Below are 25340 nucleotides of genomic sequence, written 5' to 3' on the forward strand. Positions count from 1 at the left end.
CGGTCGAGAGGACCGAAGGGGTAGGTCGGGCACCCAGATATACCTGATGATATATGCATGTTATGTGATTGTATGGTATGTGGTACGTTGGGGGAACTCACTAAGCTTCGTGGTAGTAGTAGGGGGTGAAATAGTCCCCAGTATCCGGTCGAGAGGACCGAAGGGGAGACTTGCACCCAGATATGCTAGTCGGTATCCGGAAGGGGAGGCAAGCTCCCAGTTATACTAGACAATATCCGGTCGAGAGGACCGAAGGGGTAGGTCGGGCACCCAGATATACCTGACGATATATGCATGTTATGTGATTGTATGGTATGTGGTACGTTGGGGGAACTCACTAAGTTTCGTGCTTACAGTTTTCAGTTTTGGTTTTAGGTACCTCTTCTTCGAAGGGGAAGGAGCTGGCACGGTAGCGGTACATCACACACCTGCTTGTATTCCGCATTATGATATCTTCCTGGGAAATTGTACTCTGACACTTTTATGATTATAACAATGTTTTTCCGACGTGCAACATCTTTTGTGAAATGAAATGATTGTAGAATGATTTATTCCTAAATGTTTTACTAAGTACACGTTTTAAAAACGAAATTTGAACTCAAGGGGCACATCTTTTCTGCATTAAAGGAGATACCTTTCACCGAAAAGGATCGTTAAGATGCTTATAAGTATTTAGATGAAGTCAACGACACCGCCGACTACTTTAACATTCCTAATGTACCAAGAGAAACAATTTTGTTAAGGATGCTCCCTGTCACTTTCAAGGGAGTCGCGAAGGATTGGCTTAAAGCACTACCACCTCACGCGATTACTACGTGGGAAAAATGTGTGAATTGTTTTTGGAACAGTTTTTCCCACCATCCAAGGTGGCTAAGCTCAAAAAGTTCATTGCTAAATTTGAACAACAAATGGGGGAGTCGTTGTACGAAGCATGGGAGCGCTACAAAGGCCTGATGAGGAATTGCCCACAAAATTACCTCAATGTGCAACAAGAAGTGTCAATCTTGTATGATGGGGTAAACGTCACCACTAGACAACTCCTTGACTCTCAAGGCCCCTTAACAAAGAAGAATCTAACCAAAGTTAAGGAACTCATTGAAGAATTCTCTAAGCACTCTAGAGAATACCATAATCCGAGGAATGACGTAACTAGGGATTCAGCAAATGCTGCTTCAAAAGAAATGTCGACGGTAATGGCGATGCTACAAAACATGGATATAATAATGACTAAAATGGATCATACAATCCATGTTATTCGGGTTGGGTGTGAAAACTGCAACGGACCACATTTGACTAAGGATTGTGACCTTGATGAAAATGGAAAACGAAAGGTTCAAGCTTGCTACTCAAGTGGTGATCGTTTTGATGAAGACTGGAGAAAACCTAAGAAAAAAATGGTTACCCTATGATGAGTATAAGAAGGCCAAGGAAGAAAAGTATGAAAAAAAAGGGAGAGGCTTCTACCAAAAAGAGGAACCATCGGTTGAAAAGAAATCTGATTTTGAGACTATGTTCACCCGATTTGCAGCAACATCTGAAAAAAGGCACGCGGGAACTGAAGCAACAATTGAAGAACAACAATTAATGATGAAAGAGCAACAAATAATGATGAAGGAACAAAAAGAGATGATGAAAAACTAGCAAGCACTGTTTAGAAATCAACAAGATTCTATCCTCAACATAAAACAACAACTCGGGCAACTAGCTAAGCAATTCAATGAAAGACCCATGGGAGGACTTCCGGGGAACACCGAACAAAACCCAATAGGAGCTCATATCCAAGCCATTACAATGAGAAGTAGGAAAATTATTACTCATTTAACGCCTATAGATAGAAACAACCCGGAAGTGGAAAAAAAAGATCAAGAAGAAAGTAAAAAACAAGGATCTGAACAATCACCACGACGTGGTACAAATGCCACGTCGTGGCCAGAAGTAGAAAAAAAAATGATGAACTCGTGAAGTGTTATCGGCCACCATTGCCAAACCCAAGTAGAGTAATTCAAGAGAAACATGTTGAAGAATATGGGAGGTTCATAGACCATATAAAGTCTCTTGAAATAAACATTCCCTTCCTTGAGGCTCTAATTGAAATGCCAAAGTATGCCAAGCTTCTCAAAGACCTATTGAAAACCCGCAAGAAGATGGAAGGATTATCAAAAGTAGTACTAAATGAAACTTTCTCTGTTGCAATGCTAAACATGTTACCGAAGAAGATGGGGGGTCCAGGAAGCATAACTTTACCATACCAATTCAGGAATCTAGCAACCAGTCATGCTCTAGCCGACTCGGGAGCAAGTGTCAACTTGATGCCATACTCATTCTTCAAAAAGCTTGATCTTCTCGAACCAAGACCGGTTCGCATGGTTATCCATCTAGCCAATAAAACTATGACCTTTCCAAGGGGTATATGTGAAGATTTGCTCGTCAAAGTGGACAAACTTGTCTTCCCCGCGGATTTTATTGTGTTAGATACAGAGGAAGACAAACAGGTCCCTATAATCCTTGGAAGACCCTTCTTGAGCACTGCCCAAGCCTTAGTTGATATTATTGAATCCAAAATCACTTTCCGAGTAGGAGAAGAAGCGGTCACCTTTGGGGTAAATCGAGCAAATAAACATTCAAGAACAAGTGATGATACAACCTTTTCTGTCGATGTGCTTGATGAATTGTTTGAAAAGGAGCTAGGAGGATGGAAGGAAAAGGAAACCGAGGGGTTTATGGTGCTTGGAGAAGGTAATTTTGATGTCGAACAAGATCTGCAAGAATTAGAGAAGCTATTGGAAGAAAGTGAATATAATGAAGCAATAAAAGAGGTAGAAGAGGCAACACGGCGTGGTGATGAGAACACACCGTGGCAAAGTTTTTTTTTCACGAACAATAATTAAAAGTTACGACAACACGACGTGGCAGGATGCCCACGTCGTGGTAACTGACGAAAGACAGAAAATCGAGCTGAAAGCTCTCCCCGAACACTTGGAGTATGGATTTTGGAAGAAGGACAACAAAAACCAATAATCATAGCTTCCGATCTTGAAATACATGAAAAAGAAAGCCTCGTAGAGGTACTAAAGAAAAGACAAGGTGTGATAGCATGGAAGATTACTGACATCAAGGGGATTAGTCCAGCCTACTGTTCTCATAAGATCAGCTTAAAAGAAAGAGCAAAGCCCATAGTTCAACGCCAAGGAAGACTCAACCCCAATACACAATAAGTATTTAAAAAGGAGGTTGTTAAACTTTTAGATTCCGGTATACTTTATTCAATCTCCGATAGCCTATGGGTGAGTCTGGTACACGTTGTATGTCACAACTCGCAATTTAGCTAGGAAATTCTACACTTTTGTAAACGTTAACAATGGCAACAATTGTAACCATAACTTGAAAATGTGTATGATGTTCCAGAAAAATTCAATTGTAAAGCCTAAAACTTTATACAAAACATTTCAAATAGTCAACTTAGGATTGGAAACCCTAAGAATCTCGGTTTAAGTCCATTATGGACTAGGATCTCCTTATTAGGCCTAATGGACCAATAAGCTTCCAATTTGACAAATTTGGGATTACGACCCCTAAACGGGCTCTACTTGGACCCACTTTCATGAAACATAGCATTTTGGGCCATTTTTGTAATACCCCGTTTATTTATTTAATAGATAAATAAAGTAATAAATACATAATAGCCCTAAAAGCGGAATAGTGTAGCAAGAAGTTCGTTGCGGGGGTTAAAAAGTCATAATTGAAAGTTTAAGGGGCTAAAAATACCATTTTCAGATTAATTTATAAAGGATTTTGAAGTCAGGGGCTGAAAGGTAAGTATTGGATTAAGGTTGAAAATATTTTATGGAGTAAGGGGCTAAAAGTAAATTCTAAACTTAAAATGTAAATGATTTAAGAAGTGGGGTTTAAAGTGTAAATTATGGGGTGATATTGAAAGGAAATTGGATGGGAGGGAGCTATCCTGCCAATATAGCAATATCTTTGTGTGTGTCGGATATATATGCATGCGCTATGAAACCCTAACCTTATTTTCGCTATTTCCAGCTGTCACCCTCCTCTCAATGAAAGAAATAATGAAACGTGAAAAGAAATGTCTTTTAAATTATGTTATAACTAATGAAATGTTTTGATATGGAACGATATGTGGAAAATGTCTACTTGAAATATGTTTTACAACGATGAATTGTTTTTGATGAAAATGTGATAAATGTTTTGGGTCACAAACCTCTGTAGCTCACGGGATATTAATGTCTTACCTATCTCTTTTATGCCATGTATCCCATATTGTACTTAGGGAGAAAAGACGATAGATAGAAGTTAGAAGTTAAAAAATAGAGAATGGAGTGGAGCTTTTCAAGTTCCTTTTTAATGGTACTGATGTAATTCATATATGATTGCTATGGTTTGTATAATGTTTAATGATAACATTCAATGTTTTATTCATAAATGTTTTTTTTGGAACCGATTTTTGTTAATTGTGAGTTAATACCCAAAATGATTTTGTTTAAACCATAACATTTAAAAGTTTGAAAGAGTTTCAAAATTTTTGGGTGTTATAATTTATTTATTTTCTCTGATCAATATACATATTATAAATCATCTGAAAATGTTTTTACAAGTAAAGAGGATCCCACATGGCCATGTCAGCACAAACACCATAGCACACTACATTGGCAGTAAGGGCGAAATTGAACAAACTACTTGTTTTTTTTTGGGATTTTTTATTACAAAAAATTAGAAATTAATCGTTAAATTTCCCAAAATTGTAGGACTTTTTTGTTGATTTCCCAACAAATAAACCCTAAAATTAACCAATTATTTCATCAAAATTTTAAGAGAAAATTACTAATCTAGCCAAATTTCTTAATGAGTTTTCAGTTTTTAACCAAAAATTAGCATTTATCAAAAAATAATCACCGAAACCATAGACCATTAAAATTGTCTACTATTTCGCCTTAAATGGTCTACGGTTTCTGTTAGGTACATAAAGTTTTTTTTTTTTTTTTTTTTTTTTTTTTCAAAACTAAAACGTAGTTTATTGTTCGAAAGAGTAATCAACGAAGGGTTGACCATAGTCAACAAAGGGTTGATGTTAGACGATCCTAATCTATGATTTGGATGAATATTTTGGAACGATTATTAATTATTAGTTAAAAAAGGATAAATAAGAAAAGTGACTTGTTTAATTCTTAAATTTAAACCCTAAAATTAACCAATTATTCATCAAATTACATGTAAGACCTTATGGAGTTGCCTATTGCACATCTAGACCTTATATTTTTGCTTAGAGCGTGTTTGGTTTAGCTTTTAAAAGCTAAAAGTTCTTTTCCAAAAAGTTACAAAAAGTTAGGAAATTCTGACTTTTCCAAAAAATTGTTTTTTCTTGTATGAAAGCTCCAAAAGTTACTAGCTTGCCAAACATTTTTTGTTTTTTTTTTCTTTTTTATTGTTCGAAAGAGTAATCAACGAAGGGTTGACCATAGTCAACAAAGGGTTGATGTTAGACGATCTTAATCTATGATTTGGATGAATATTTTGGAACGATTATTAATTATTAGTTAAAAAAGGATAAATAAGAAAAGTGGCTTGTTTAATTCTTAAATTTAAACCCTAAAATTAACCAATTATTCATCAAATTACATGTAAGACCTTACGGAGTTGCCTATTGCACATCTAGACCTTATATTTTTGCTTAGAGCGTGTTTGGTTTAACTTTTAAAAGCTAAAAGTTCATTTCCAAAAAGTTAGAAAATTCTGATTTTTTCAAAAAATTACTTTTTCTTGTATTAAAGCTCAAAAAGTTACTAGCTTGCCAAACATTTTTTTTTTTTTTTCTTTTAAAAAAAGGATTTTGGCTGTGAAAACTAAACCAACACCCCTTAGTATCAAGCCATCAGCCGATTACCCAGCAAAGGCAATCGAAGCTTAAACCCTACCGCTCTTTCTAAAGGTCTACTGCCATATCTCCGGTAAGATTCTCCATTTGTACTAGAAATCAGCCTCTCAATTTGCTTTATAGATTGAAATTGATTTCACCACCTCCATAATCATTCCTGCTCAATTAGGGCTTATATTGTTTATTGTTGCTGCTGAATAGTTGCACCATTTGTAATTCCTTTTCATTCAACGCAACTGCTAGAACTCGTAATTTTATGTATCAGATAAGAAATTGTTAGTTTGCAAGTTGAATTGAAGACATCTTTTTTTCATTTTTGATCATTATGTTTAGGTAGATTGCAGTCGAGCTCGTAATGTCAGTTGCAAACTCATCGCCGCCATTGGAGATATTAGGTATAAGTTATTTCGAAGCTCCTGAACATCAATAAGTCAATCTCGGTTGCAGCTAATTGATTACTTACTTAGTAACTTTTATAAACCTGAATCATGAATTTGATTGAACTTTCAATCGGCGTCATATATTCATTTCCGATTTAATTTCAGTTAGAGAACCGGAGGGTTTCGTTATATGGAATGGACCACCTTTCAGTAGTAATCAGCCCAGTATCAAGCTCGACAGAGTTCCTTGCACAAGTGCAAAATTCAGCGAAGATGGATCCAAACTCATGGTGATAAAATCCGAATCTTCAATTAGCATCTACGATTCCAAAACCTCAAAAGAGATAAGATCATTTGAATCCCCCAACATTCTAGCTGCCTCTCTATCTCCATGTGGAACTTACCTTCAGACCTTTCAGAAACTATCATCACCACAAGAAAAAAACGTCACATTGTGGAAAACAGAAACAGGAGAATCAGTTTACACTACGTCCCAGAAGAACATGACCAAAGCAACATGGTAAAAAAGTAGTTTATCCTTCTGGTTTTATAATTGTATAAGCTGCAAACATCTCTACTTGAACTTGACTTATATCTTCTTCTTCTTCAGGCCATCAATTAGATTTAGCTCTGATGAAGCTGTTGCTTCTCGTATGGCTACAAATGAAATTCAATTCTTTGATGCTGGTGATTTTTCAAAAGGCATGGTGCATAAGATTAGAATTCCTGGAATAGCTGCAGCAGAGCTTTCTAAGCAACCTGGATCCCATGTTGCTGTATTTGTTCCAGAATCTAAGGTTTGTCGTTATAATTCAATACTCACCTTGACTTCTTAGTATTCATTTTTTAAATGCTTCCATTTCTTAGTATACTCACCATGCCCTTTTTTCCTTCTTTTTTCTTTCTCCCAAACTCCTCTCATGTTGTAATTGTTGAATATTGTGAAATTGTTTTTTCGAATGCAAGGGTAAAATGGTGATTTTACCTTATTAATCTTGATCTATAGGGAACACCTAGTAGTGTTCAGATATACGCATGTGCACAGGCTTCCCAAAGTGAACCCATTAGTAGAAGAACTTTCTTCAGGTGTTCAACAGTTCAACAACATTGGAACCATGGTTCTACAGGGCTTCTGGTTGTGGTTCAATCAGATGTTGATAAAACTAACCAGAGTTACTATGGAGAGTCAAAGTTGTATTATTTGACTTTAGATGGAACTCATAATGGGCTTGTACCCTTAAGTAAGTTTTATCTTTGAATGTAACATTTCATTTGACAATATTTTTTAAATAATTAATTATTATAATTTTTGCAGGAAAAGAAGGACCTGTACATGATGTTCAATGGTCATATTCAGGGAAAGAATTTGCAGTTGTTTATGGATGTATCCTTTTTTTTATTTTAAATTTTAAATTACATATGAATTAAATCTAAGATAATATAGGTAATAGTTCAAGGTTAATCAATGCCAAGTCAGATGCCAAATGGACGCCATGTCATCCTGTTTTTTAGTCCTATATAAATAAAGCGAATGAATTGGTAATGACAACTGTCTGGATAAAGTGCTGTATCTTTCTTTTCTAGTCTGAACGAGAGACTAAATGACTACCCTACCCTTACGCTCCAACAAATAAATTTAACAGTTTTTATTATTTTTTTTACATTTGTTTCCTTGACAAGCAACAGTTATGCCTGCAATGGTGACAATTTTTGACAAAAAGTGCAATCCTCTACTGGAGCTTGGAACAGGCCCTTACAATACCATTCGCTGGAACCCAAAGGGAAAGTGTATCCTTTAAAAAATTTACTTTTTGAATTTTTTTTCCAAAGAAAAAAAATAAAAAGACTGTTTTGCCCTTAATCATTTCTTCTGTAGTTATATGTGTAGCAGGCTATGGTAACCTGCCAGGTGACATGGTATGTCGATATCATCTTTCCCCTAAATATTTTTTTTCAAAAGTTATAGTGTTTGTTTTTGAGTTACAATTGAAGGGTATTTTAGACATTTGAGTAATAATATAAATATTGTTCAGGCGTTCTGGGACTATGTTGAGAAAAAGCAACTTGGAGCCACTAAAGCTGAATGGTCAGTAACAAGCGAATGGTCTCCTGATGGACTTTATTTCATGACTGCTACAACAGCTCCAAGAAGACAAATTGACAATGGGTATTATTATTTCTTGAGTAAATTACACAAATGGTCCCTATGGTTTTGGGTAATTTGCACGGTTGGTTCCTAACTTATTTTTTTTAACTTGGAAGGTCCCTACTGTTTGTTTTTGTTGCGTGTTTGGTCCCTGTCTTATCTAAAAAGACTATTTTGCCCTTGATTTTTTAATTTATTTAAATAAACACACCCCCAACCCCAACCCCACCTACACCTCACCTTACCTACCCCATTTTATTTAAATAAATTAAAAAATCAAGGGCAAAATAGTCTTTTTAGGTAAGACAGGGACCAAACACGCAACAAAAACAAACAGTAGGGACCTTCCAAGTTAAAAAAATAAGTTAGGGACCAAACATGCAAATTACCCAAAACCCTAGGGACCATTCGTGTAACTTACTCTTATTTTTTTATAACATTTTTTTTTTATAATTAATCAATTTGCTAATAGTTTTTTTAAAATTGTTGTAGGATTAAGATATTTCACTACAATGGATCGTTATGCTTCAAAAAGAAGTTTGAGAAATTGTATCAGATCGATTGGAAAGCAGATTCACCTGACAAATTTGGTGAAATTGAAGAACTTGTGAAATCTGTTACCTCATTAAAAGTAGACAACAAAACACAAGGATCAAAACCTGTGAAACCAATATCCACAAATCCACCTGTTCTGAAGAAACCTTCTGCATATCAACCACCTCATGCAAAGGTGGCAGCTGCTAAACAGGCACAGGTGGAACACCATACATTTTCGATTTATTTTTTATTTTTTTTTATTTTTTTGGTGTATTTTTGACATGGGTTCTTTGGTTAAATTGTTAATGCAGCTTTTTGGGGAAAGCCCAAGCCCTTCAACGTAAGTACATGAATAGAATTGTTTTCATGTATATAATATTTTATATTTGTAACGATGTTTTGTTATTTGTATGATTTATGAAGGGAAATGAGCAAGAATGCATTGAAAAACAAGAAAAAGAGGGAGAAACAAAGGGAGAAGAAGGCTGCTGAAGCTGGTTCTGGTTAAATTATGAGGTTAGTAAATCTTGTTTTCTTGAGGCATTTTGGACATTTATTAAGGTCTTCACTTTCACTATGAGGTATTTTGGCATAATCTCAACATGTACCAATATATTTATATGATTATTTAAGTCTTATATGTTCTTATTAATTAGAGAAACTTGGTTTGGACTTTGGAAACTTTCTAACACAAGCCAACTTTATCTAACTTTTGACTTTCATTTAATAGACATTGAATCTTTTGCAAACGAAACATTATTGTCGTCTATAGATAATGAATTTTAACTTGTTGAGCTTTGTTTCTCACTACAACACAATGTTCATCCATTTTGATTCCATGAACTAATATTGTACAAAATATGGTCTTATTAACAAGTGTGTATACATTGTTTCTCTGAAACTCACTAAGTTCATGCATAAGTTCAAGTCAATAATTTTCTAGGGATTTATAGAGACAAAAATTCACATATAAGTACACTTGATTACTAGTTTTGACTATAGAATCCAAATTTCCTACGGTTTTAGTTATAATATGATTTCTTTGAGTCGTTTAACACCATGGGTTTGATATTAAGTAAGAGAGTCTGTTGTGGATGCTAGTCCATGTGATTTCCAAGTGATAAAAAAAAAAAAGAAGATTTCTTGTCTCATTTCTTGTACTTGGTAGTCGCAAAAACCAGAGAAGAATTTCTCATCTTTCTCGACCCATATAGAAACCATATATTTCTCAACCCATTCAACTTATTCAATTTTTAATTTTAAAGTAAACATAAACTAATAAACATTATACAAAATAATTTATAAAATATAAAAATTTATAAAAGCAAAATATTAATTATATTTTTGTAAATTAATGGGTTGGTAAAATCTTTAAGCCCATCAAAATCCCACAAAACATCCCTTCCCACCGGCAACTGTTTCCTCCCTTAGGCTAAGGGTTGGTAAGTCACTACTTCACATTTGTTTTTTCATTTTCATTTTTTATTTTTTTAACATTAAATAATTTAAAATATAATTATTAAACAAAAATATTAATTAAAAACATTTTACATTAATTTAAAAAACAGAAATTTAAAATCTACATTACTTAAAAAAAAGTAATCATTTAAAACCTAAAGTACTAAAAAAAACATAGAAAATATTACTCGTCGTCCTTCTCGTCGTCGTCATTGCCACCGTGTTGCTGGAATTGCATTTGCCATATATGATCGGTCAAATCATAACGTAAATTGTAATGTGTTTCACTGTTTTGTATTTCCAAAAGTCGTGTGAAATATGCAGGGCTACCGACTTGTATTACTGCAGGTGGGTTAAGAATATCTTCCGGATTATACATACAAATAACTCTACCATCTTCTTCAATTATCATGTTATGTAAAATAACTCAAGCAGTCAACACCTTTGTCAATTTCGCCCTATCTCATGCCCGTGCCGGATGTTCGATAATGTGCCACTTTACTTTGAGGACCCCAAACGCCTGTTCCACATCCTTCCTTGCCGATTTTTGTGCTAACTTGAACAATTTTCGTTTTTCATCGGCCGAAAATGAATACAACTATCTCATGACCGTGCCGGATGTTTGATAATGTGTTACTTTTGTTTGAGGACCCCAAACGCATGTTCCGCATTCTTCCTTGCCGATTCTTGTGCTAACTTGAACAATTTTCGTTTTTCATCGGCCGGAAATGAGTACGATTTGACAAACGTAGCGTACTCTGGATATATCCCATCACCAATGTAATATCCATAATTATATTGATGTTCGTTCACAACAAATGACATGTTTGAGGGTTTACCCTAAAAAATATCATTAAATATCGGAGCGGCTCCAAGCACATTCATGTTTTTGTTTGACTCGCCATACCAAAGAATGCATGCCACATAGGTCATGTGAAGCAACGACCTCTAGTATAATAGTCGGCACGCCATAATCACCTCGTGTGAATTGACACCGACATGCATTGGGACAATTTGTCCACTCCCAATGTGTACAATCAATGCTGTCAAGCATTCCTGGCAAGCCATGCTTAGCTTCATGTGCGGCATACAACTGTTCGATATCATTTCTAGTTGGATGTCGTAAGTATATATCACCATAAAGCTGAATGATATACTCACAAAAAAGATAAGTACAATCTCGCCCAGTCCTCTCAGACATTTTCAGATACTCATCTGACGCGTCTACTGCTATGTCGTATGCTAATTGTCTAAAGGCTCTTGTGCATTTTTGTATTGTACTAAAACCACGTTTATCTCTTGCATCACATCTCAATTGAAAAAACTCATAATTGTTTTTCAAATCTCTAGCTATATGTAAAAATAAATTTCTACTAATAGGGAATCGGTCTTCAAATTTGATAGGTCGTACAAACTATCAGGAGCAAAGTAATCACGTATCAAAAGCTCGTGTGCCGTCATACGATCCCGAACTATCGAAATTCTATGCTTCTTGTCGGTATTTGAACTTTCGATTCTTTATTGCACCCTATTGCGTGCCACGAACAATATGTGCAACACCAAGTCATCTTCATCAGAGCTACCATCATCATCAGATGAAGAAGAAATCGAATTCGCAAAATTATATATATATATATATATATATATATATATATATATATATATATATATATATATATTTGCAAGTGTGTTTGAAAGAGAGAATAGAAATATGTTTGTGATGTGAATGGAAATGTGTTTGTTTATATTTATTTGTATGTGTTTCGCAGTTTTTTTTTTTGTTTTTATATATTTAAACGTTGGTAAACGGTCAAAGAAAGAAAAAAGCAACGGTAAAAAATGCTAGCCACACCCACGCCACAAGGCACCTACGCACATTTGGAGCGGCGTTCACGTGTAGGTGGCCTTGCCGCGTAGGCACTACGTGTAGCCAAGCACAATCCATACCGCAAAGCCTTATGGATAACTTTGATATCTTCTAAAAGTACCAAAATAAATTCTTAGTTCAATGTCCTAAACCTGATGTCTTAAGATATGATATTGACATGAATTTTACAAAACTTATATGATATCATTTTATGGGCGAGATCAATTATTACTTGTCATCATCAAATCACTAAACGAATTTGGGACTAACGACATTGGCAATTTCACAACACGTGCATAATTGTTCAAATTCTTTAAGACGCCTTTTTTTTTTTTTCCTTCTGTCAAATCAGTTTTCCATTTATTCATCTTTCACTCTTTAAAATCTAGAAAATGGTTATCTTTTACTTCTTTTTACTTTTATTTTTTGAAAATAAACTTAATTTAATTTTAAAGATTATAATTCAAAAAATATATAAAATTAATTAAAAAATGATTAATAAACACAAAATTAATAAAAGTAAAAATACTTCATTACTTAAACATAAAAATTACATAATAAAACCTAGTAAATGTAATAAAAACTCACATAATAAAAATAGCAAACCGTTTTAAAAAAACTACATCACTCCGAATTGTCGTCCTCGTTATTTGAATCCTCGTCCGAGTCCTCGATAAACATATTTGAATCTTCATCTTATTCGTCGAACAAATCATCGTGCCAATACATGACCCCAGACTGTATGTTGGCCCTATAAATATGCTCTATCAAATCCACATGAAGGGAGTGATGAATGTTGCGATCATGTACTTATCTTCTAGTTGCTTTATACTCCTGCATACCAACAACTAGTCCTTCGACGTTTGGCAAAATTTCATTTTTGTCGTAGCGACATATCGTTTTTCCTTCACTTTCTAGAATTATATTATGTAATATGATGCACATGTACATTATATGTTGCAACCTTTTGACTTCATATGACCATGTTCCAACTTGTAGTACTTGCCAATACCTCTTGAATACACCAAATGTTTGCTCCACGTCCTTCCTAGCTGACTCTTGTGTCTGCTAAACTTTTTTCTTTTTTCGTCTTTCAAACATATAAATAATTTCACAAAAACAGATAAAGGTAGGATATATCCCACTAGTAAGATAATACCTATGCTTATTTGCTACCCCATTTTCCTGAAACGATACATTGTGCGCCTTTCCAAGATAGATGTTGAATACAAACAATTGGTCAAAAACATTCATATCGTTGTTTGCACTAACTCGACCAACGAATGTATTCCATATCCAAAGATGGCTCTCTATGATCGCCTCACATGTATTGATCATGCCATGTGTTAGGGCATAATGCTGAAGACTAGTGCATGCAATCGATGCTACCTAACATTCCTGAGAACCCATGCTTATTTTCATGCACCGTGTACAATTAGTGGATATCATTGATCGTTGGTTTGTGCAAATGTCGTTCGCTGTAAACCAAAGAAATAACTTTTGCCAAGAATACGTAAAAATAACCATTTCCTCATTAGAAACTGCCGTCGAAAATTTTCAGCGTACACGATATCATCTGCAATATAATCTTCTATCAGACAACTGTGCCTTGCGATTTCTCTTCAATGAAGGTCTTCTCGTTCGAAAACGTGAATTTGGAGCTTTCGGTTTTGGTAATACGCAACTGATTTACCATTAGGGAACCGACAAATGTTGATTCTTCTTGTGCCATTGAATCCGACGAACTAGATGACGATGACGACATTGTGGATTTGTGATTGAATGAATTTTTGAGAGAAAATATAGAAATAGGTGTAAAAGAAAAAACATTTTGCAACATGGCCCAATTAGATGTGGAGGTAGAGGGCGGTGAAGAGAAACCACAAGGGGCTACACTGCAAACTAAATTGCATCCAGGGTGTGGTGTTTTTAGGTGTGGTTCTAACTATCATATGAGAATTGCTCATGTATACCGTCTGGCTTGCATCTGATAGGTTACTTTGTACCAAAATTTATAGAACTTAAGAAAGACTTCCTAATAAAATATGAAAAATTACCAAAGAAAAAATGAAATTAAAACCTAATAAAGTTTCGTTTGATCTAATTCTATACTATACAGGAAGTAAATGGTTCAAGTCTTAACACATTTAAAATCTTATTAGTCTCCCACGTAAATACTAAGGCACGTTTATTCTGGACCACTGAGATGGTGAACTAGTTTGTTTTTTTTTTTTTTTTTTTTTTTTTTTTTTTTTTTTTGACAACTTTATTCGTTCACTTATGTTTAATATTAGTGAAAGGAACGAAGCATCAAATACTCCGAAGCACTTGAAAAGCCCCACCCAAGCCGAAGTTTATTACCTACAAAAGCATTGAACATTTGAAACGTACGTATCTAAATCTATTAATCCGAAGTTTTTTTCTTTTTTAAGTAGAAAAGAAAAATGAATTAAATCTTCCACCATCTTATAAAAGGTTTTCTATCAACTGGTTATCCTTTTTTTGAAAATAAAAGGTTTTCTATAAACTTATGTTTTTTACCTACAAAAAAAAGTCGGAGTTTTTCTTTTGTTCGAAAATAGTGTTCAAAATCATTAACTATTGATAATATTCTTAAATAATAACAAGACCTTTTTGGAGTGACCTCGTGACACAATTATCAGTAAGAAAAAAAATATTGTTACTTTGTTATGAATTAATAAATTAAATAGAAATTATTTTGGAATTAATTAAATAGTTTTAATTAATCAAACTGCTTGAATATAAATTAATTCTTAAAGATTAATTGGAATATTGTAGAAGCCTCTTGGAAGAGGAAGTGAACGAAATTAGGATAAATATCCTAAGATAAGACAAATTTTGATAATGAGAAGGATTATCCTTGAGAATCTGATCAACTTAAGGATTCTAGCTGATACCTATAGATAAAGGCATAAGGATTAAACCCTAGATGATCTTTCCTTTCAAAATTTCGTTTTTCCATTTTATGACTCTCTCCATATTTTGAAATTTATATACCCTCTAATCAACTTAAGGATTCTAGCTGATACCTATAGATAGAAGCATAAGGATTAAACCCTAGATGATCTTTCCTTTTAAAATTTCCTTCTGCCATTTTATGACTCTCTCCATATTTTGAAGTTTATATCCCCTCCTCTGGGAGATATAACTTTCGGCTTATCCCTTTTTAAGGTTTTCCTTGTATGCTTCTTGGAGTCTTTGGTTTGACTACATGAGAGGGATTCTCTTTTAGGTCATTCATCCTTTACAAGATTTGTCAATAATGATAAGGATTATCCTTAAGAATCTGATCAACTTAAGGATTCTAGTTGATGCATATAGATAGAGACATAAGGATTAAACCCTAGATGATCTTTCCCTTCAAAATTTCGTTCTACCCTTTTTTGACTCTCTCCATATTTTGAAATTTATATCCCCTCCCTTGGGATATAGAAATTTCGACTTATCCCACTTTAAGGTTTTCCTTGTTTGCTTCTTGGAGTCTTGGGTCTGACTACATTAGAGGGATTCTCTTTTGAGTCCTTCATCATTTGCAAGATTTGTCAATTACATGGACTAAAGATCAAGATGTTAGTGTTCTTACCTTTCTTTGGTTCGATTTCAAAGTAGGTTGCTATAATTAATAAAACCTAGATCCTAGGGTTCATGTACACATAAGTATTTGTTTTGTTTCCGCTGCCTTGGTCGTGTGTATAGATGCATAGATATACAACAATGATATCAAAGCCTAATTGCTTTTAGTTGTTTATACTGTTTAAAATCGAAAAATCATGAAACCTGCTAGACGTAGATGCGATGCACCCTTGCTGAACGCGACACGTCATCAGATTTTGGATTTTGTTTGTTTATTGAAAACTTGGGGATAACCTCTTGATTAAAAGATAATTATTATTATTATTTTAATTTGAATATTCAAATCTAGGATTAATTTGAAATATTATTTAATAAGAAATTAAATATGGATATTTAATTAATTAAATTTGAATATTATACAAAATTGAATTTAAAATTTGAATATCTATCTTCGAATATTATTTAATATGAGAAGTAAATTAGAATATTTAAATAGAAAAGAATATAAATTTAAAAGGTTTAAATTTTGGTATATGGTATGATTACTATATCGATAACAATCATACAACATGTGTCCTCACAAGCTTAATTAAAACATTATCGTTGAATCAAGACTTGGCGTACCCATTATTAGGGGTGTTCGTTGGGATGAGTCGGTTTGATCCAATCCAATCAAGTGAATCCAAATTATTTTCGGTTTTCAAAACATGAATCCAAATAGCAATGTTTTAAAAACCGGTTTGAATCGGCTGATCGAACTGGTTGGACCGGGAATCGGTGGAGGGAGTGGTTCAATTATTACCAGTTTTATGTCGATTTCTGAACCTGATTGAACAGGCCGGTTTTTAGAAAAACCCAGTTGAACCGCTTAAACCAAATAAAAACACATGAAAAAGAACCATTTACATAATAAACTTTGATGATCATTTTTTTCAAATCTATTTAGTTTTTTCTAAATAAACACATATGGTAAAAGCTATAAAGTTTTTTGATGTGTTTGTATTCATCTAAAATTATATTTTGTTTCGGTATTATACTTTATTTTCTTTTTGACAAATATGGATTGATGTAAAACACTAAAACTTATGGTTATGTGTTATTTTAATGTATTTTGATTTATCTACAACTTATTTGTATGTGTATTTTTAATGTTTGAACTTGTAAACATCAAATTCATGATTTATATATGTATGTATGTGTAGAAAAATAGGAAAAAACATGAAAAATAGTGAAACCGGTTGACCCGGCGGTAGAACCGAGAACCGATCACCATACCGGTTTTTAAAACATTGCCAAATAGTCTAAACTAATTCAAATCTGATCCGAATCAACCAAATTACAATTCGGGTTTCAAAAGGTGGAACATTTAAGAAAATATGTAACATGAATATTAATCATCTCTAAACAAAAATAAATTGTTTGGTTGAGAATTAAAATTTATGAATAAGTATTCAAGAAATATATTATAATTTAATATTTTACAGGTAAAACTCTTTTGAGAAGTAAACATTAAGGTATTTTATTGGATCGTACTATTTAAAAATATAATTTAGTAAATTAATAAATAATTAAAGATGTATATTGAAAACAAATATATAAAAATAATAAATAATAAACTCTTATTTTGTTTTTTTTAGACTATTTGGCTCTAATTTATAAACCATAACTAATCCGAAATAATAATTCGGTTTTGCTGAAAACTCATCAAAAAATTAGAATATCCGAACCCAATAGTCAAATCCGAAATTTCTAATTGGATAATTCGGTTCCGTCCGAATAGTGAACAACCCTACCGGCCACTATAATACTATAAGAGAGGTTTAAGGAGGTTTCTTTGATTCCTCATGAGTTCGGTTTTTAAAAACATCATTGCTTACCATCCTTACCACGTTTTTGTGAAAGTGGAGTTATCGAAAAGGGTTCGATCAAATTTTGTTTCAAGATTAAAAGTATTAATCAAGTAATAATAAAAAAAAATTCTACTTTTATATTAAAAACGTGAGTCATGTATAACCATGAAAACACACATATTGTTTATATTTTGAATTTTTGATGATGGAGCGTGTGTGGTTAACCAAAACGTAATTATGAAAATATAAGATAATATGATGTGTCACTCGTAAAATTATTCTGTTGATGGAGTGTATATGGTTAACCGACATGTCAATATGAGAATAATTTAAGTCGAGGGTCACACAGTTTTGCATGGTTGATTCATTATCTATTTAATGATATGTGTCATCCTTGTCATTGAATCAAGATGAGCATAATTCGAGATTAACATGCCATTGAATGCCAATGAATCTCAAATGATCTACGAGTGTCTAAAAGATTGAAACCGACAAAGTGCATTGCCTACCTAAATAAATTTTTTGTGTGGTTACGACATCCCTTTACACATTGTAAAGCCTAATATGTATCCTAGCCTTAGTAAATAATTAACTAGGGTTAAAATTATTTTAAAGATTAATAAAACAAACAAGAATGAAATTAAAAATGAATGATGTCTATAAAATAAATCCACTAAAATCTACTTCTATAAGACATCTCAAAAGGATTAGCTAGTAGGATGATCAATCTAGTCCAAATTCGTAGTTTGGGAATAATTCTATTAGATGAATAGAAAGATCATGCCTTTGATGAAGCTCTTCTTGAGGTTCCTTCAAAAACTACATTCCAAAACGATGAAGTGAAATGGAAAGTTGACTATGGTTATCATAATCAACTAGCTGACATGTATATATAACCAGTTCAATTTGATTTTGATATAAACTACCTTGAAATGTACATAAAGGAGTTGCATGGCATGTTGAGACACTTTTGGGACCAACATGGCTAATCATAGAAACTCCAACTTCATATGCTCTTACATTTGCTATCATAAATAAAAGTGTTAAGAAGAAGAAAGCTAGTTGCCAATGGGTAAAATCCGATTAGTGTTGAAATACCTAATTCGACCCTAAACACCAAGGATACTAGGTAGTCTTATTCTGAGACATGTTCTAATAGACTATTCATTTCCAAAATAAGAAAAGGAATTAGAAAGCATTCATGCCCAATATTTCTATGAGAGACTGAAACATAGAAAATAGACTTTGATCAAGGATACTAAGCTATTAGTACTATCTTTAGGATCAAGAGGCAACTCATTTCATAATGTTTAGCTACAATCAGATATACAAATTCATAATACCATTGGAACATTACTTCATATCCTTGAGTATTTTACTAAGGATAAAGTACTAAAATTTTCAAGAATGTGTAGTGCCTAAAAGAGAGTAAGAAGATTGAAAAAAAGAAAAGGGAATTTGATCATGAATATTGCCCCCCGTTACTATTCATAGGTTCAAAAGACAATCCTGTTCGTGTAAATGTTTAATCTATGGTCTTATGATTCAAAAATTGTTTATACAAAATTTCATAAGATTGTTATGACTTATTTATAATGTCTTTAACATGTTTAAAAGAAAGTAATGAAATCTATGAAACTAGTATAGTAACAATGGTTCAAAAGGTTGATTCAAATATTTGAATGATATTTACTATTGTGGAATCATTTTAATGGGCATTAAAACTTGCATTACCAAAGATCCAGTTGGATAGGATTTTGGAATTCATTTCATCGCGAGTCTTGTGATAAATGCAAGCATTATTTGTCAAGATAAATGAATATCTATTGGAATTAGTTTTAGCTAATGGTCCGTTCAGATTTCCACAATACATATTTATTCAAATACATCCAAAAGTTTGGATAAAATGTATTTGTGGATTCATACACTTAAAAAACGAGAAATACATTACCAAGTGTCTAGTTGGATTGGATTTTGGATATCATTTGACAGCAAGTCTTATAATCAATGCAAATCTTGTTTATCAAAACTTTATCGATCATCTAAGTAATTGTGAAAAAATTTCATATGCTATCTCCACCCAGAACCCTGCCACAAGGAGTGTAATTGGATAGAGAAACTAATCATTGGTTGATTTCGCACTTGATGAGTCGTACTATGCTTACCAACTATTTATGGATTGTACCATGAATAGTGTTACAAGAGTCCTTGATCTTGAACCAACTAAGAAGGTTTATGAGACACTCTCATAGATGTGGAGTAGGTGTTTTGTTGGATTAGGTGTCTAAGCCCATAACTATATTTGATATGTACTTGATCTGATAGTAGCATGGTCCTTTTGAGTTGCCTTCACCATAACAACTTAACTGGATGAATAATGGAGAAAGAGGTTAAATGTGATTTATTAATATATTATGGAAATTATATATTAAAAGATAAATCATATTATTTAATTAATATCGGTCAATAATCGATTTAGAATTAATTTTGTGGTCAAAAGAGGTTTATTAAATTAAGGGGAACGATATTGTAATTATAAGATTATTGAAAAATGGGCTGAGGATCCCTAAGTTAAGGGATGGATGAATTCTTATGGATAGCCCATATGGAATTTGTCCATGGTGAGGTTTTGGAAGGATCCTATGGGCTGCTTAAGGCCTAAGCAACCAGATTAGGTATTTGACTGAAACACTAACACCTCAGTTATATAAGGACCCGTTAGGCATCATAACTTCGGTCACTTGAACCCTAGAGGATCTTATAGCCAAAATTAGTATCCACTCTTCCTCTCTATCATATTCTCCAATTGCTTTTGGTGTTTGTGATCGATTAGAGGTATTATACTTGTGATACTAAGCTCTTGAAGGTTGAAGATTCTACAAGCTACATAGAAAGGTCATTCTAACCATGTATTAGATGGATTTCGATTTGAGTATGCTAGCTTAGGGCTTATAGCTTTGTATTATTTTGTTGCATGTACAATTAGAGAAAACCTAGATTCAAAGCTTTATGGTTGCATGTGCACCACAGTATTGATGTTATGTTCAAAAACCCAACAGTGGTATCAGAGCCTACGTCGTTTTTCTATTGTATTTGATGCATAGCTAAATTGTTCAAAGCTGGAAAAGTCGAAAAATATGCTTCTGCCTGATGATATCATCGAGTCCTTATGATGAACTCGACGAGTCCAAAGTGTGACTCGGCGAGTTGGCTCGTCAGTTGACAATTTTTTCGGGATTTTGACCAGAATTGGATTGGGATAATTATCAAAAACGTTTTTAACTAATAAAATTTGATTTTTTCAATAAGGTAATGATTATCCTCATCCAATTAGAAGATAATTGTCAAACTATAAGTTATTAGTTTATGTGATAAATATAATTATTTGTATTGTTTGATGTGAATTATCTTGCCATAAACTGGATTAAGTCAAATTTAGATAATGACTAATTATTTGATTAATTAAATTATTTTAAATTTGATCTAAAATGTTTTGAATAGTTTCAGAACTTGTCCTCAAATTTTGGAGTTTTAATTTTGATTAAAAGTTTTAATATTTAAATTATAAACCCTAGAGTTTTGAAAGTTTAAAATTCAACCCTTATACTATTATAATATAATAAGATTAATATATATATATATATATATATATATATATATATATATATATATATATATATATATATATAAAAGACGAGCCAGTCTTACCATTATTAGGCGTCGTTCACGAAGCCGATCTATAAGGGGGATATAAGGAAACAGCCTATAAAATGGCGGTTGAATGGGTGTCCGCTCTCATCCACCGCTTCCTTGATTGGTGGATGGTCGTTAGTCGAACGGGTAGGATAGGACAATCTAATTCCTCATTAAAAGTATAATGATTTATAAAGTAACTAAATGTTTTCATAAATTCCCAATCTTATTTACTTTAGGAAAAATGTGAAAATGATGTTATTCCATGAAATTGCACTTTGCACATTGCCAAGTCGTTAGTGGAGTGTGTGTGGCTAACTGACACACTAATTTGGGACTAGCAAGGGTGACAAAGGCTAGCTCGATGTTTATCATAGATTGATGGAGCGTGTGTGGTTAGCCGACACATTGATTAGGTGATAAATGACATCGAGAGTACCAAGCACATTTGTATGGTTATTCATACCTTGTTTGTGATTCTTGGTATGCCAGTTACAAACTTGAAGGACATATCGAGATTTAAACATGCCATTGAAAAGTTCAAGGAATCTCAAAAGAATCGAGGAATTTCAATTCATTTAAAACTTAATATTAATTTTCATTTTTCATGGTGGGAATTGGTAAATTATCATTTACTTACCTTCAAATTATTTGCAATTAGACTACGACATCCCTCTTCTGAATTGTAAATAATTGTGTTGGGTCCTAGCCCTAATTTTTTCATTTGGGTGTTAAATTGGGGATTCTTATCTAATCTAAACTTTATCTCTTTTCTTTTTTAGATGTCGACTTCAAACAACGCTACAAACCCAAAACGCTTCCGGCTCTTTCTCCCTCACGAACCTATGTGGGAGGGTGATCTTTGATGGATCCACAACTTTAACGATTGGATTCACAACATTCGCACGATCACCTGCTACAAGGACAAGGAGTATGTTCTCGACAAGGAGCTAAAGGAGATTGGCCACAACACTGCTACTCCCGAGCAAATCATTCAATATGATGCTCATAAGAGGGACACGACAAAGGTGTCGTGTATCATGATTGCAACCATGACCGCCGAACTCCAGAAGTCATACGAGGACTACTATCCCTACTAGATGCACCAAGATTTGATGGAAATGTACCATCATAGTGCAAGGCAGGAAAGGTACGAGATCATCGCCTCTATGATCACTACGAAGATGAAGGATGCAGAGTCCATTACCGCCCATATGCAAAAGATGCATAGATTCGTGGACCGCTTGCTGAAATTGAATGTCAACTTTGATGAAGGGTTGTGATTAATATCATTCCCCACTCTTTGCTTCCTTGTTATGATCAGTTTTGTATGACCTATCATATGAACAAGGAGGAAGTTACCCTAAGCAAGCTCCATGGTCTACTAAGGACTGCTGAGAGTAGTCTGAAAGGAAAATCTGTTGCATCTACTCTTGCTGCTGCTACTGCCTCTGTCTTGGTAATTGGAAAATGGAAAGGGAAGAAGAGGAAGGCTCCTTCTAAGAGCCACAAGGGAAAGTCCCATGATGGATCCTTTTCTAGTGGAACCAAAGGTGGTCCTGCTGCTCCCTCCTCCAATCCGAAGGATGCAGAGTGCTTCTACTGTCACGACAAAAGGAATTGGAAACGAAGTTGCCCGTAGTATCTACAAGACATCAATGATGGGAAGATAAAGCCCACCTTCGCAGGTATTTATAATTTTCAATCTAATAACTCATCACATGCTATTTCTTGGGTCCTTGATATAGGATGTGGTTTTCACATTTGTTCTGATTTGCAGGGGCTAAGAAGAAGTAGGGATGTCGAGCATGGGAGATGAACTTGATCATGGGGAATATGAAAGTGTTGTCTGTCACCAAGATTGAAGCTTATTCTTTAGTGCTTAGTAGTGGGTTAGGTTTAGAGTTGAATAATTGTTGCTACTCGTCAAAAATGACACAAAACATTATTTCTTTTCATGGTTTGTATAAACAAGGTTTTAGATTTTCGTTTAATAATGAAATTGGTTCTATTAATGCTTTCTTGAATGGTACTTTCTATTTTGAAGCATTGCCTTGTAATGGTATATATGAAACTGTGATGGTTTTAGACAACTTAGGAAATAATGTGTTGCATATCGATTCATCAAATGGTTTGGACAAAGCATGCTTGTGGCTTTGTTGTCCTGGACATGTCAACAAGAAGCGCATAACCCAACTCCAAAAGGATGGAGTGTTAGAGTCATTCGACCTTAGGGACGATGACACGTAAGAGTCTTGTTTGCTTGGAAAGATGACCAAGTCACCCTTCACTGGTACTTGTGAAAGGGGTGAGGGTTTATTAGATCTCATATATAACGATGTATGTGGGCCCTTTCGATCCACCACAAGGGATGTAAACCGCTTCTATATGACTTTTACCGATGATTATAGCAGATACGGGTATATCTACTTAATCAAGTACAAGTCAGAAACCTTTGAAAAGTTCAAAGAGTTAAAGCAAGAAGTGGAGAATCACCTGAGCAGGAAGATAAAGATGTTCTGATTCGATTGAGGTGGTGACTATCTTAGTATCGAGTCCCACGACTATCTCAAGGAATGTGGAATTGTTTCGCAATTGACACCACCTAGGACACCACAGTTGAATGGTGTGGCTGAGAGGCGCAATTGAACCTTGTTGGACATGGTTCATTCTATGATGAGTCAAGCTTCATTACCTATCTCATTCTGGGGGTATGCCTTAGAGACTGCCACCTATATCCTTAATCTAGTCCCAACTATGAAGGTTGCCAAAGCACCTCATGAGATGTGGATAGGGAAGGCTCCCTCGTTAGCACATATCAATTTTTGGGGTTGCGAGGCTTTCGTAAGATGAGAGACTCACGACAAGCTCGAACCTTGTAGTGAGCGATGTATTTACATCAGTTATCCACATAAGTCCTTTGGATATCTCTAATAGACCAAGTGACAATGTTGTCTTCGTTGCTAAGAGAGGGGTTTTCCGAGAGCGAGAACTTATATTCCACAAGGACAGTGGGAGGAAAATTGATCTTGAAGAGCTTCAAGAATCAAGCGATGAAGGAACCTCTAGTACTGGCACTCAATCCGAGGAGGAAACTCATGTTGAACCGATTGATGAGTCCTTACCTCTTAGACGTTCCAGTAGAGTTAGTGTTCTGACCATATTATATGGTTTCCATATAATAGCGGAGGGTGATACGTTTATTAGTGATAATACACTAATTAATATGGATGAACCTAACAACTACAAGGAATCCATGGCGGGCCTGGAGTCAGCAAAATGGAAAGAGGCTATGGACAGTGAGATTCAGTCTATGTATGACAATCAAGTTTGGAACTTTGTTGACAATGTACCAGGTCGTAAGACGGTCCATCACAAATGGATCTTCAAGAAGACGACCGACATGGATGGGAAAGTACACACATATAAGGCACAATTGGTTGTGAATGGCTTTGTTCAAGCTCCCCGAGTTGACTATGATGAGACCTTCTCACCAGTAGCAAAGATTAAGTGTATAAGGGTTATAGACTGATTCAACGTGTGAATCAGAGTACATAGCAACAAGTGAAGCGTTGAAGGAGGCAATATGGCTAAAGAACTTCATCGGAGACCTTGGATTTGTACTGGCCATAAAGGAGCCTATGAAAATTTTCTGTGACAACGAGGGTGCGGTCACCTTAGCCAAGGAACCAAGGGATCATGGTAGATCTAGGAACATCGATTGGAAATATCACTTCATTAGACATCGGGTCGAAGAGGGACTGCTCGTAGTAATGAGGGTATCATCAGAAGAGAATCCAACATATCCCCTTACGAAGGGACTGAGTAGGGTTAAACACTTGCAGCATACTAGGAGTATCGGGCTGAAGGACGATATTAATTTTAGTGATTAGATAGCTATTTAGAAACTTGTAATAGA

General features: G+C 34.3%; 2 protein-coding genes and 1 non-coding gene across 6 annotated transcripts; 2 read left to right on the top strand and 1 right to left on the bottom strand.

Annotated features, from left to right (window-relative positions):
* Positions 1-872: 872 nt before the first annotated feature.
* LOC145019112 (small nucleolar RNA R71) lies at positions 873-979 on the bottom strand. The gene has a single exon (XR_013667431.1). It is a non-coding gene; the product is annotated as a small nucleolar RNA R71 (small nucleolar RNA).
* Positions 980-2093: 1114 nt separating this feature from the next.
* Positions 2094-2888, top strand: LOC145016473 (uncharacterized). The gene has a single exon (XM_078974780.1). The coding sequence runs from the start codon at positions 2094-2096 to the stop codon at positions 2886-2888; it is 795 nt and encodes a 264-aa protein (XP_078830906.1).
* A 2954-nt stretch (positions 2889-5842) lies between these two features.
* LOC145017152 (Eukaryotic translation initiation factor eIF2A family protein) lies at positions 5843-12162 on the top strand. Of its 4 annotated transcripts, XM_078975229.1 has the most exons (13): positions 5843-5969; positions 6230-6291; positions 6442-6796; positions 6887-7073; positions 7283-7517; positions 7592-7660; positions 7963-8064; positions 8153-8193; positions 8310-8443; positions 8915-9176; positions 9271-9299; positions 9383-9475; positions 11822-12162. In XM_078975229.1, the coding sequence occupies exons 2-12, from the start codon at positions 6252-6254 to the stop codon at positions 9465-9467; spliced, it is 1539 nt and encodes a 512-aa protein (XP_078831355.1). In that variant the 5' UTR covers positions 5843-5969; positions 6230-6251; the 3' UTR covers positions 9468-9475; positions 11822-12162. The 4 variants fall into 4 exon arrangements, with proteins under 4 accessions (XP_078831355.1, XP_078831353.1, XP_078831354.1 ...); XM_078975227.1 differs by lacking the exon at positions 11822-12162 and having other exon boundaries at positions 9383-9620; XM_078975228.1 differs by lacking the exon at positions 11822-12162 and having other exon boundaries at positions 5874-5969; positions 6234-6291; positions 9383-9620.
* The last annotated feature ends 13178 nt before the right edge of the window (positions 12163-25340 follow it).

Source organism: Lactuca saligna, chromosome 9 (genome assembly GCF_052625555.1).
Source record: "Lactuca saligna cultivar CGN05327 chromosome 9, ASM5262555v1, whole genome shotgun sequence".
Lineage (NCBI taxonomy): Eukaryota > Viridiplantae > Streptophyta > Magnoliopsida > Asterales > Asteraceae > Lactuca > Lactuca saligna.

What these genes read in the sequence shown, in the direction of transcription:
- LOC145016473 (XM_078974780.1), top strand. Translation starts at nt 2,094, where the DNA reads ATGCCAAAGTATGCCAAGCTTCTCAAAGACCTATTGAAAACCCGCAAG.
- LOC145017152 (XM_078975229.1), top strand. Translation starts at nt 6,252, where the DNA reads ATGTCAGTTGCAAACTCATCGCCGCCATTGGAGATATTAG. An exon ending in TAATGGGCTTGTACCCTTAA is followed by an intron (nt 7,518 to 7,591) that starts GTAAGTTTTATC and finishes TAATTTTTGCAG; the next exon opens with GAAAAGAAGGACCTGTACAT. An exon ending in CAGCTGCTAAACAGGCACAG is followed by an intron (nt 9,177 to 9,270) that starts GTGGAACACCAT and finishes TTGTTAATGCAG; the next exon opens with CTTTTTGGGGAAAGCCCAAG.